We start from the raw sequence: 13922 nt of genomic DNA, 5'->3' as shown, positions 1-13922 counted from the left end.
GGATCAAATACATCTAATGGGGAAATAAGCCCGGTGCACACTAATGGTGTTTCGTGACGGTACAGCTGAGACCGCCGCCACCAAATGCCCCCATTCAGTGCCACTCTTATCTCATAGTTCAGAGGATTTCTCAGAATTTCAGAAAATAGCACCTCTGCCTACAAAACGCTCAATTATCGGCACGGTGATGATGATGATAATAGGTGATTTTCATCTGTAACGAGGAAAGCTTTCAGAACTGTCAGCTTCCAACCAGCTTCCTATCAACCTCAGAGCAATCTTTCCATGACAAGTGAGGAGATGCGTGCAGAGGCATTTTGGGGGAGTGACAGGGCTGGGATGCAGAGCTTTGGCTTTTCTTGGGCTTATAATGAGACCACGAAGGCCAGCAAGGATTTTGCTGTGTCCTCAGCACAAGACACGATGTAACACAGCGAGCAGCCCATGGCCATGGGTTGTGTCCCCAGCCCATTCCCTGCCCTTGGGCAAATCTCCTCCATCCCTCCCAGTGCCATTGTGCACAGATCACAATACCAGTCTTTCTCGTCGTGCAGTGGGGGTGAGGATTAATGGATGGTGAGAAAGTGCTCGGAAATTCAGATAAAAGGCATGATGGGAGTGCAAAGTATTCAAGGTTATTATTATTACCTGGATCGTGGTGTAATTTCTTTGACCTCACGTGGTGCAAAAACATTTATTTCCAAGGATAAATAGCGCCTGCCCAATTATACAATGCTTTTGGGCTTTAACTACAGGCCACTAAGTGAGATAATTGCCTGGTATTCACACGACATGTTCTCACAGTCGCTTGGCAATGCGACTCGGAGATTGTTCTGCTCGAAAGCCCCCCCGAAGCCACAGCCCATTGCTGTGCTTTCTTCTGTGTCAAAACGTTCATTATCCCCTGCCCGCCCTCGCCTTCGGGTGGAACACTTTGCTCCCCAAAGGGTGCTGGCGCAGGGGAGGTTTGCACAGAGTGAATGCAAGCAGCAGCGAGGGCCTGCAGACCTTTCATCCTGCAGCAGTGCTTCCCACAGCCCCCTGAGGCTGACCCGGAGCTGCTGGGTCCACTGTGACCCACTGATGGAGTCTGGTCAGGTGCAATCTGATTGAAATCTCGGTCAGTGAAAAGAACTGCGCTTGGGTGCAGACGGATGGGTTCGGGCATGCAGTGCAGCCCTCGGCCCTTGGGAAGTCAAGTACTCATTATTGCCTGTGTCAGAATATAAGGCAAACGGCTCCAAAATAAATTCCAGCCAGTGCATGGCTGGGAGAAGGGGAGAGAGAAGAGCTGCCAGGGCAATGGGCTGCATCCAGCCACAGCAGAGAACGGGAGTGGCACCACTGGGATCTAATGGGCATCTCTGATGCAATTTCCTTGTCCTGCCTTCTCCAGCACTCACTGCTTTAAGAAAACCCAAAAGGGAAAGGTCCGACGCTGTCTCAGTCAGTTTATTAAATGCCTGGGAATCTCTTGCTCTCTCAAAACGTCTCTTGAGCTCAGTCGACTGAGAAGATCAGGATGATGTCATTGCCCTCTTCTTGCCGAAGAAGCTCAGTTCTTTGCCACCCCCAGCAAGAAGTGCCAGCGCTGCCCGCGCCAGTGCTCTGCATGCAAAAGAGTGGTGAGAGCACAGTCCTGAGCCAGACGGCACCCACGTGAGCCCCCCGAGACCTGCAGACCCCTCCTTGCTGCTGACTCAGTGGGATGAGCACAAGTGCCACTACAGGCCACCAGCACCCAACTCCTCCCTGCTCAGAGCACGGGGCTGTGCCCCTGCTTACGCTGAGCCTGACTCACCCGTTTGCTTTCCCCCTGTGGTTCAAGGCCAGTGGGTCCTCGTGGGCAGTGAATCAGGCTTTGCGTAAGCAAGCCCAGAGCTGGCTGTGCTTCAGGAGCGCTCAACCAGCTCGAGCTGATGGGTGCTGCCCTGCCTGGCCTCCCGGACACGTCTCCATGCACGCAGCATCACTGTGGGTACGTTCTGCCCCGTGGCTTGGGGATAGGGATGCAACACGGGGCCAGGAGCATCGATGTTCAGAGCACACATCCAGGAGCACCGGGATCTGTTTCTGGCAGCAGGAGCTTGGCCAACTCAACACATTTCTTTGCAACTCAACTTGAAAGCAAGAAGGCTTATTCCCGCCCTCTCTTTTTCCTGGAGACGCGGCAGGAGCTAATTGAATTTGGTTTGTAAAGCACTTGCAAAAAGCACAGCCTAAATGCAGTGTCAAAGCTAGAGCTGTCATTATTCCAGCCAGCGGGAGCTGCCCCTTTCCTCTGGTATTTATTGTTCCTGTCTCTATTTTATTTTTATGAATTCCACACATACTGGCATGTTTCTAAAGTCAACAATGCTAATAGAATTACGCTCTAAATGTGAAAGCAGGCACAGTGGAAAATGCCTTTTGCCATGAAGCGGCAGATAAAAGAGTCTGTCAGAGAATGTTGTGTTTATTGCAGAGGGGAAGAGCAAGTGAGATTGTGCCTGAGCAAGTGCCGGACGGCTGTGGGCTCAGCACGAGGCTGCTGGATGGCTCCTAATTCTTCATCCTCCTCTTCTTCCTCCTCTTCCCACCGTGCAGTGTTGGTGCTGGTGCTGACCTGCTCACAAGATCTGCCCTTGGGCTGCCTTCTCTGTCGGACGTTTGATCTCTGAGATCATTAGCTGGTTTCTAACGTTTCAGGCTTGATGCAGAAGGTGATTAGACTCGCTGTAGAAAATCACTGCACGACCATCTCGTGCAAAGTAACAGCACGGCTGTGTCGTGCTTTGGTATCACAAAGCCAAGACCAAACCTAAGCTTACCCTGAAGACAAGGAAGAGGAAATTCACAGGAGATTCTGCCCTACCAAAATCATAGACATAGAATATCTCGAGTTGGGAGGGACCCACAGGGATGATTAAGTCCAACTCTGGGAGGATTAAATGACCTTTCTGGTTCAGCTGTTGAATTTTTAGTGCTTACCTAGGAAGGTCCCGGTGAATCCCAGTGCTAAGAAGCTGGAGATGACAAACAAGGTCCCTACAGCCATGATGGCCAAGCCTGAGTAATAGGCCCAGTGGCTGTCCAAGCCGTCCAGCTTCGGCTGGCTCTTCATGGCTTCTGTGAAGCTGTCGGAGAGACAACAAGGGCTGTTACAACAGCGACTCATTGCTAACATCACCCCTCTGGGAGATGCAGAGCTTTGGGAGAGGATGCTGGCTGGGGAGGGCGCTTCTCAGGGTCTCTTTTTCCATCTGAACCTATTCCAGCTCCCGACAGCAGAAGCCACAAAGTCTGGTGAGCAGCCGGGACTTGCCCCGGGGAAGTTATTTTTACTTGCAACCCTTGATGACTCCTGGAAATATCAGCCCTACTGCACTACAGTATCTAAAGATGCCCTTGAATGTAAGTGCTGGAGGCTGCAGAACCTCGGCACTGGGAGGGCTGGGAGCAGTCTGCCAGGTTATCTCGTGCTCCCACCCCCATTCCTCTCCTCCACCAAAATATTTTGCAGCCTTCATGTGTTCACCACGTGCCCAGGAGTGATTCATGGCTGCAGGCTGACAGGCAGGGGGAGGATTTGAACACCGAAAGGAAAACACGAGATACACAGATTTTGGAGTGTGAGCACTGCTTCTCATCGAGGCACTTCAGGTCTGACCTTCCCAATACTCATTTGTGAGTGCAATAATTGTGACCCCCCCATCTTGGGCCATCTGAACTTTGCCCAGGAGCAGGGCTTGGCCTCTCGCACAGCTCCAGTACCCATGTATGCCCACAAACAGGATAACTCCGTGATTAAGAAATGCTCATTAATAACAGCGAGATAACAGGTCCACAGTGCTGTATGCAGGATCTCTCCACATATGTCTGACACACGAGGTAGGAAACTTGGAGCTTTTTTTTTTTTTTTTTTTTTTTAAATGGGCACCCTGGAGACTGAAATTCAAGTGGAATAACAGCACTCCTGCCTCTGGCCATTGCTGCCTGCCGGGCACAGCCTTTCCTCCTCGTGCTCCTGGATCTTCACGTGGAAGGAGCCCAGTGGTTTCCCTGGCTGCTCCACCACGCTCTGACTGCTCTGACGTTATCTGCAGCATTTGGGATGTGTTTTTTTTTTCATGTCCAGCTCTCTGAGTCTTGCAAATCCCTCAGTTTTCTTTGCTGCCTCAATTGAAGCCGAGAGCCCTGCCAGAGATGTGGCTGCAAGCACACCTTGCAAAGCCTCAGAAGGCAGATGGAAGGCACACACCGAGCAAAGCCAGGGATGATTCCTCACCCTTGTGCTTTAGAAACTTGGATGATATTTTTTGTTCTCCTTGGAGCTCTTTCCTATAAGATTCACTGCTCTCTGGAAGCTTTTAGGCCCCACAGCAAGATGCTTCATCTTCACTTTGGACTGGAGCAAAGCAGCAAAACATAGAATAAATATCATGTGCTTGGGAGAGAGCAGGAAAGAGCCTGGGAGAGTTGCTGCAGTGCCCAGCACATCTCCCTCTGCTCACCAGCTTCAGTTTGGTTCAGCTTAAAATCAGTGCTGACGGAAACGTGCCATCCTGCCTTATCGTGAAGCCGCAGCAGCCTCACATCCCTTTTCATGACATCCCTGGTATTTATTACTAAGTGACACAAGTGTCCCCTATGACGAAGCCCAAGCCTGCATCCCCGCTATCAGCACAGCCTGGCTTTGTGTGCGAAGTGATTGCTCAGAGGCTGTTTTTGGCTCAGGGTGATCAGGAATCATGCCATTACGCATCTCTGAGCCTTCCCTTTCCTATGCTCGTGACCCTGCTTGGCTTTGGAGTACAAGAAGAACAAAGGTAACACGAATGAGATGACCACAAATCAGCTCTGCGACCAATCTGTGATGGGGGTTTGCTTTGGCAAAGACATCTTCCCCGCTCCAGATGATCCCATTCCCCCTTTTTTTGGTATGGCTGCACTAGCTGCCCTCATCAACATGTCCCACTTAGTCCCCTGCTGTTCAGCTTACAGCTAGAGAGGGAGGTGTTTGCATGCAGATAATGGACTGCCTTTCCCTCGAGTGATGCTTTATATCTTCCTAAACACACATTCTATTTGCATTAAACATGATGCACACTGGAGTTTTCAGGATTGGTAAATAAACCTTTTAAGCATTTATGATGCCGGGCCACGACAAGCAGCATGGAGCTGTCAGAGACAGCAATTACTCTGGCATCTGTGACTGCTCCTGGGTGGCAGGGGAGCACGGCGGCTCCGAGGCTCACCCTCCTGGCACAGGAGGAAGAGGCGGAGGCTGTCTCCTTCCATGTCATGCAGCCTTTCCCTTTGCCATGTGCCTCTGAGTCACATTCATTGCAGCCTGTATTTCTGGCTACATCTCACGGCTGTGTCCCGGCTCGGCGCCCAAGAGGACCTCAATTAGAGCCATGCTTTGTCCCAGTACCTGGAAATGCTTTGTGCGCCGAGCGGAGCGATTGCCATGGTGAGGAGCTCCTCTCTTACAGGGCACAGATAGATGGGCTGTGACCTACTTTAATCACACCCCTGGCTGCTGGCTTAAAGGTGCCTGTGTCTGGGGGGGTGTGTGCCCCCAGTTCTGAGGAGGGCATGATGCTTCCTCCAACATCTCCCTATGAGTATCTGCCAGTTTTCCAGTGTGAGTGGCACAGGTGTAAAACCCAAATCCACCAAAGCAGCAGATTTGGCCAATTCCTGAGGGCTGCAAACAGCCCGTGGCCACCACAATTGTGTACATTGGCTGGCTTTGCACCAGGGAGCCAAGGCAACAGGCACTGTTTGGCCCACCCTTCCCGAAACAGAGAGGCACGCGCTCAGACACTCATCTGTTGCTACGCAGGAGGTGCTGCTGCGTGGGAATAAAGTACATGAACTGGAAAAACACCCACAAAATGGCCCTGCAGTGTGGGGATGGGGACGTCACACAGGTGGAAGTGGTTTTAACCCATGGTGTGTTGGGCACCAGGGTGAGAAAAATGTGCTGTGGGTACTGGAGGCACCAGCCAAGTTTGTAGAAGCAGGCGTTCATTTAGTTAAGAGGTGACTGCAAAACCAGAGAGCTTGCCATGCAGCCTAAGTACGTCCCAAAAAGTCACATGAAGCATGAAGCAAGCCTGGAAGTGATGCCATATGGAGAGAGCAGCTCCAGGCCTCCATCAAAATGTGGCCCACAGTGACCATATTTTGTAATCCCTTTCCCGTAAAGGAGGGCAAAGACCTCATCAAACAAACTGGGTCGCTGCTGCGATGCTCCCTTCAATGATCCCAAAAATCAGCCTGGAAACTGGGCAAGTGCAATTGGGGCAGAACTGGGCCAGGGGCAGGAGGCAGCGGGAAGCAGCAGAGGTGCAGGACGTCCTTGTGCTGAAGGCTTTGTTCCTTGTGGCAATAGCAGGCAACGGGGGTGAACCCATCCAGTGGAGCCCAGCAGCAAACAGTGCCGCATGCACACTGCAACAAAAGACCTTGTTCATTAAAGAAACAAATGCTGAAATAGTCCTACCAGTAGCATCAGCAATTTTCAGCCTGGTCATCATCTTCACAGCTTCTTTTGCCAGTAATGACTTTGCTTTTTTGCTTGCACCACTGTCAGTTATTTAGGTCACACTGTTTAGCAGCAGCTTATTCCCCTGCCTGGCAGTGGCACCTGGGAGTGCTTTGGGCCACCTGGGGCTTTTCCTGGACAATGCTGGAGGTGACTTTGGCTGCTTTAGGCTCAATTCTCATCAGAGCAGAGTCATTTCTGCACAAAGCACTCTGTCAGTGCCATTTACACCACCTCTGTTTTGACACAAGAGCCAGGAAGTATGCAGCACTGAGGGTAAAGCTGAGGAACAATGCTGGGGAGTGGCGTACATCCCTTCCCTGGGCAAAGACCTACCTTAGGGTAGATTCTTTCTCTTGAGCAGACAGAGCATGGTGCCAAAGGCACTGCCCTTGCTCAGCCTCCATGGAGCTCACTTGGACCGAAGGCAACACACCACTGGCTTCCCTGAGAGCTCTGCTCTGCATCTGCAACGTCCTCCACATGTGTGTGGGTGTTGCCTTATAGCTCAGACAAATGCCCCAACATCCTGAAAATGGGAAGTCCACGAGCTCCCTGTGTACAGAAGCACCTGCAGGTGTTTGCTCTGAGCCAGGGAGCTTGCAAAAGCATTCAAAGGGGAGCATGGCAGCACCAGACGCTTTTTGCAGTCAGTGTGGTGTCAACAAGGTGGCTAGTGCAGGAGAGAGTGACACTGAACGGAAATTTGGAGGACCTTAAGGGTTGTCACAACCTATGTCAAACAGTCATAAACTGTTTGAGGTTAATTGTTGTTTGGGTAATGAATGGTGCAGATAAATGGTTCAAAAGTTCAGGAGGTGTTTTCGCTGATAAGGGACTTGCTGGTGGAAATTCCTGGCTTCTTGCAGAAAGAACTCGATTGTTGTGAAAGTCATCATCACACCAGAGCAATTAAAGAAGCCTGCCTTGTGCCGTTGACTAAGCTTGTCCTCGCTGGTCACAGGTCGTTCTGGATTATTTCTCAGAAACTCACCAAAGCTGATAAAAAAGTTCAGAACGGGGAAACACCCACCTGCTTAACAAGCATAGGATATCCCTCCTCTTCCAACTGAGGTATCCATCTGGAGGGAAACTGGAGACTGTCACGGCGCTGAAGTGGGGACAGGACGGAGGAGGGACCCCTTGCATGGAGCATGGGGCAAAGCAGCCATGTGGCCCTGCAATAGGGGCTTCCAGCCAGGATGCCAACCTGCAGCCCCTACCCAACAAAAACACCCTCAAAGCATACAGAGAGGAGTTTCAAAGGCTGATTTGGAGCTTTGGGATGCAATGTAGTGGGCAGGCTGAGCTGGGCATGGAGGCAGCGCGTTGTCCAGGTGTATCTCAGGCCATCTCCAGCAGCTGCAGATCCAATGCTCATCTTGAAATCATTCCATTGCTCCCACTGGCAAGGACTTGCCTTGTTTGAATAGTAGGTACAATGTTGGGACAGGTCAGCCTCTTTGTCCCTCCCAGTCATGCCCTATCAGTGCCACACGGTGACCCTGGAGCTCAGCAGGACCACTGGGAGCAGAGGCTGCCCCTTCTACTGCTGTGTTTTTAATTAAAGGCTGGGCACAAAGCTTTGCATTGCTTCCCAGACAACAAGCAGCTATGTCATCTGTGCAAGAGATCGCTGAGACATACTCCAACCAAATCCTAGCACACAATGTCACTGAGACACGAGCAGAGCACACACATGCCCTCTGCAATGCCTGAACTCAATTATGGCCACATTCATTCCAGGCTTTCTTACGGCTTCTGCAATAAGCAGTAGCTGTGACAAACGCAGAAGGGCAAGAGCAGGTCTTGGTGTCACTTCCAGGAAGGCAAAGCTCTTAACTACATGTGCAAATTCCAACCTGAGATCTCGGTGCCTGGGAAATTACCTGAAGTACTAAACAACCCATTAGCTCTGACCCTGGCATAATTGAATCTGGAAATTTAGTAGAGTCTGTCTCTTCTAACAGCGTTGAAGATAAAGCCTATCAGATCACAGATAAATTGCTGGCATTGAGGAAATCTTCTGCAGTAAACCTCTTTGCTGCACTTAGAACGTCAAAAGGCGTATTCCCATGGTGTACAGTGCATCAGTCATACAACACTATTAGCTAGCACAGGTAGTATTTAAACAGATCACAGATAAGAGTTTAAAGAGACTGCTTGCTAAGTGCACAGATAATCCCACTCTTCTGCTCAGGAAACTGCAGCTTCTTAAAAACAGGTTTAATTTTGTTTCTAGTTTCCACGAGAAAATTAAAAGATTTTGCTGTTACATATGATCCGTGCTGAGCAAACAGCCTTCCTGCCACCTGGACTGCACACAGGGCAGGGGAAACAACCCTGAGAGAGGGACAAGAAAACCTGTGGTGTCTGATGGCTGCTGATGCTGATGGTTTGCTCTCCTGAACACAGCCACCCCATCTCATCCCTCTGCTTGCCAGCAGAACTCCAAATCCTGGAATAAATCTGGCTGAAGGCATAAACCAACAGCACATAAGGCTGATAGACAGGCTGGATACAACACTGCAGAGCAGATGTCCCTCATCACCCTGCCTTGCAGATGCACTTCTTTGCATTTATGCATAGCAGTAGAGTGAGCTCCTTACCAGTGGCTGCGCACGCAGTTGAGCAGCAGGATAACAGTGCCCAGGCAGTAGCAGGCGGTGCGTGGAGAGCCGAAGCCTCGGCTGAGTGCCCGTGTTTTGTGTTCCCATCTTGCTACCTGGAGAGACAATAGAGAACAGAAGAGGTGGTTGGAGGTGCACAGCCCCACTGCTGCTCGGAGAGCACTGTCTCCACGGCTTTGGGTGAGAAGCAAGCAGGGATCACTGATTTGATGTGGCTTAAATGGAGCCTGGGAGGAAAGCCCGGTTCTAACCGTGCCAACATCTCCCTGTCCAGCATGCAAGCCAGCAGCACTGAGCACTGGCTCTCAGAAAGCCTGCTTCACATCAACCTCAGGCGTTCCCTGGCTTGTTTAACAGGCTGAGAGCACTGCTGAGGATGTCCCAGAGCCACTGGATGAGTCCCAGGCTCCTACAAGGAAGAAGAAAAGCAGATCCCAGAGCAGGTGATGGACACCCTGGTTTGTTTTTCCAGGCTCTGTGATCTACATCCAGCTGTGGGAGCACACCTGACAGGGGTAATTCCTCCCAACCTACTTCCAAAAGAGCTCCAGGTTTTACAGAGAAGCAGCAGCTGATGGCCCCCTGCCCAAAGTGAGGTGCCCTTCACGCCCCAAGATGCTGCTGCATGGAGGTGGCTGGAACTGCTCCCCAAAACTGGAGGTCTGCATCCACCCAGGTCACCACAATTGGGATCTTCACCCCAAAGCAGACCAAAGTCTTTACATGACTAACTTTTCTGCCTGTCTGTATCCCTCGGAATGTTGTGGGTATATTTATTGCCTCTTCTAGGTTTCATTTTCAGATCCTGTACTGTGGCCCTCCTTCCCTCGGAGAAGCTGTATGTGCCCCATTCCTGTATGTGCCCCATCCCTGGATGTGCTCAAGGCCTGGTTGGATGGGGGCCCTGGCAGTCTGATCTAGTGGATGGAACCCTGTCCATGAGTGGGAGTCTGGAACTAGGTGGTCTTTAAGGTCATAGAATCATAGAATCACCAAGGTTGGAAAAGACCTAAAAGATCATCCAGTCCAACCATTCACCTATTACCAATAGCTCCCACTAAACCATGTCCCACGTCTCTTCCAACCTCAGCCACACTATAATTCTGTGATTCTACGGTTTAGATCAGACCCTGAATTCAAGCCAATCCAAGCACACCCAGGCAATGAAGTGAGAGGCAGGAGTCGGGGGAACGGCTGAACATCAATTTGCTTCTCAGACATGGTTGGCTCTTCATTAGCTTCAGACACACTTCAGCCCCTCGCATGGGCAGCTCTGGGGAGCACCCATAATACAGCTATTCTGAGTGCATTTGGTAATCTATTGGCTTCATTTAAGCAGCGAGCAGAGAAGGGCAGCTTTGCAGGTGCTCCTTCTTCCCAGGCTGATGCAGAAGCACAAAGTAGAGGGGGACTGCTGGCTTCAGGAGGGGAGTGAGATGAAAACCTCCAATAAGCAGGGCACTGATTTCACATGCTGAGAGCTGATTCAATTAGTTATGCAATGATTGCTCCGAAATTACAAATCCACTCATGACAGAGAGAGCTGCTTCGCTGCCTTTTTCTGGCTGGTATAAATAGTTTGTATTCTAAATTGAATTTAAAACACCGTGCGTCATGCTGCTGCTAAAATGGGAGCTGCTGTTTGAACGCTGCGAGATGGGAAAAAGAAATATGGGGTGAGTTACTGGCTTCGGAAAGGAAAAGAAGTAACCATACAGGTGACTGAGTCACAGATGAGAAATGCAGCCACGTGCCCGTTATCTATGTGAGCTCCTTAATTCCCTGGAAATTATCCTAGCGGCGCTCGCATGGCTGCAGCTCCTGGCTGCTGTTAGGAGAGTTGCAGAGCATCTCAGCCAGCGGCAGGAGTGGAGCTGGCAGTGCTGTGGGGCTGAGTAGAGCTCTTCTGGTGGTCTTGTTAATTCCCCTTGCCATAGTGCTGGTTTACAAAACAAGGTGGATGAAGAACATTTCTGAGCCCTTCAGGAGATGTCCCAGCTGTGTCAGCGCTGCTCCGTGCACCAACGCATCACCTCCTCTTGGGCTGCCACAGCCTTTGGGCATAGCTGGGACTCTTCCCCAAGCACCCCAGAAGCTCACACACGACTCACCACTGAGCAAGAGCCTGCCCGGAGACCTCCTGAGGGGTCCCACATTGGTATTTCAGCTTCCTAACAATTAATTTGTTCCGGTTCTGGTTCTGTTTCTTGAGCAGCTAATTAGTTCTGGCTCAATTTCTGATTTTCTAATTTTAGTTGTTTGCTGGCTAATATTAGCTCTTGTTCAACCTGCGGTTACGCAGCTGGCGTTATGGTTTTACAGAATCATGAGCCAACGTGTTTTTATTTACTGCATGACGGATACGAGATGATTTTGGCATCCTCCACGGCTGCAGCTATTCCCGGTGCCGTGCCTGTTCCCTGGGCTCAGCCTGGCTGCCCACGCTCCCAGCGCTGTGCCTGGGCAACCTGAGTGATCTTGGCATCAGAATGGGAAGCCCCATGTGCCAGCTGTCCGAGTGTTTTCAGTTTTCCAGCCTCCTTGTTTGGATACAGAGTAATACCAACTTTCTTGCCTTACCCAAGAGTCAAAACAGTAGAAAAATCCAAGACTTTCTTCAAAGGCCTGTGCTTTTACTTTAGGAATCTTGCTGATGGCTGTAAGAGACTGCTGAATGTTTCCCCAATGCTCATTATAGAAATAATTCAGTGAGCAGACATGGCTGCAGAACTGGCTGTGCTGCTGGGTCCCATGCTCTGCTTTTGGCATTTTCCACCTCCCCGGGCATCATTCCCTGCCCACGTAACGCCGTGTCGATTGCTGTGCACACCAACCCAGCCATCTCCCCAGCCACTTGGGCTAACATGAAAACAAAAATGAAAGCACAGGCACACATCCCCAGTGGCTGCCCTGATACCAAGAAGGCAATGTTCTGAGTTTCTTGTTCTTTTTTTGGGTGGGTAAACCTTCCTGAGCTGCCTTGAGACGGGCCACAAATATCTGCTCGAAAAACAATTTCATCTCAGGAGCTCGCCTCTGCAGTTGATCAACGGGAACTGCTCTTTACAGCTTTCTGTGCATGGCAGACCATATCCTCTCATTAATATTTAGTATTTGTTTCAAGGAAATTGATTTTTTTTTGTCTGCCATCCAAGGAAGTGAGCTTTTGAACACGTTACATTTTAATTTGCTCAACCCCAGCTTTGAAATAGAGACTTTGCTCTGTTTTGCATGACTCCCTTTCTATATCCGGCTTGCCCCAGAGGTAGGGAATGAAACCAGATACCCCAAAGGCTCACTGCTGCATCTCAATGCTAATCAGCTGGTCTTGTCCTCACGCTGCCCCATTGCCATAGCATCAGAACACCGCGTGGGCTCTGGTGAATTTAGGCATGTGGAGTGCCTGGGAAGGATTAGCAGCTCTCTTTCACAAAGGGAAACTGAGGCATCGGAGGGCTCTGCCTGCCTCTGGGGATGCTTCTGCCCTGACCAAGCTGTTGGCACAGAGTGAGTGAACTGTTCTGGGCTAAAATACGACTATGATGCTATGCTCTATGCTTCTATTATTCTGTGGTTGATGTAGCACTCTGGGACATGGTTTAAGGCATGATGGTGATGGGTCAGCGGATGGTTGAGATGACCTCGTGGTCTTTCTAGATGATCTTCACGGTCCCTTCCAACCTATGATTCTATGACAATGAACAGGAGGTGCCTCCCTTGTACCTTGTCTCACAGTATTTTCCATCATGTAGGGCCCAGGAAACAACCCACCAAGAAATACAGGACTCAAACATTCTGTGAAAAGCCAAGAGGAAGAATAATCAGATCATCTGACTGGCACTGTGCACCTCAGACCCAAGAGGATATGCATGCATAGCCCTGGATGCCTGGACAATTCAGCTCAAACTAAAAAACCTTAATAGAAGAGAGACCTGAGCAAATTTTTAACATTCCCCTTCTGTCTGAGCTCCCCTGGGCAGCCCCAGGCACGTCCTCCCTGGGCACTGTGCTGCTGCTGGGGCAGGGGAAATCCTGGCCCATTCGTTGGCGCCATGTGAGCATCTCCTACAGTGGTAGATGTGTCCTTGCCAGCTCACAGAGCGAGGAGAGGGCAGGAAATGTGACGGTACTCCTATTTCACCTTTAGAGATCATGGGAACAGAACTGTTCCCCTGCTATGAAAAATCCATTTTCCCTCATTAAACCAGCATGACGTTCTCCACTCTCTGTCACAGCCTGGGTGCCAGAAAATGACCTTGCTTGCAGTTATTGCATTTGTCTAAAAAATGGGAGAAAATAGATACGCCTGAGCACCCAAACTCTGACTAAGGCACTTACAGGCGTTACATGGAACAGGGAGGGTGCAATGAGGCAGGGCAGGAATAACTGAGCAGGCTCAATGTAAATGCACACACTGCATGCCTGGCAGCACTGGGGCTGACTGACCTTTGCCAAATGCCAGAGCAGGCAGCATCTATGGCTGTCCCAAGTGACCGCAGAGGAAATGAGTGTGGCCTGACCTTATCCTTCCTAACAAACCGCGCGCTCGGTGCAGATGGTCTATTGCTGAGTGCTGGGAAGGCAGCACTGCTTGTCCAAGCTGTAAGCTCTGATGTGGGCTCCTTGAGGCACATATCTGAGTGGTCCCGCAGCTCCAAGGGGAGAAAACCTCGGATTAAAACCTCAGCAGAAGTAGGAGGGAGAAAGCAGGCAGGGCTGATGCTGGGGAGCACCATGCTGCCTTCCACATGTGGTAT

At 50.6% G+C, this 13922-nt stretch overlaps 1 protein-coding gene across 1 annotated transcript in view; it reads right to left on the bottom strand.

Annotated features, from left to right (window-relative positions):
• Positions 1-13922, bottom strand: part of PEMT (phosphatidylethanolamine N-methyltransferase) — a gene marked incomplete at both ends in the record, with an annotated part of 35771 nt that overhangs the window by 4768 nt on the left and 17081 nt on the right. The window contains 2 exons of the mRNA XM_079542818.1: positions 2971-3116; positions 9145-9260. Of these exons, the coding sequence (XP_079398944.1) occupies positions 2971-3116; positions 9145-9260 (262 nt within the window). The remainder of the gene's footprint in view (positions 1-2970; positions 3117-9144; positions 9261-13922) is intronic.

The sequence above is a fragment of the Tetrao urogallus genome (genome assembly GCF_951394365.1).
Source record: "Tetrao urogallus genome assembly, chromosome: 15".
Lineage (NCBI taxonomy): Eukaryota > Metazoa > Chordata > Aves > Galliformes > Phasianidae > Tetrao > Tetrao urogallus.
The sequence above is the reverse complement of the archived record's forward strand: the minus strand, read 5'-3'. Positions and strand labels throughout refer to the sequence as shown.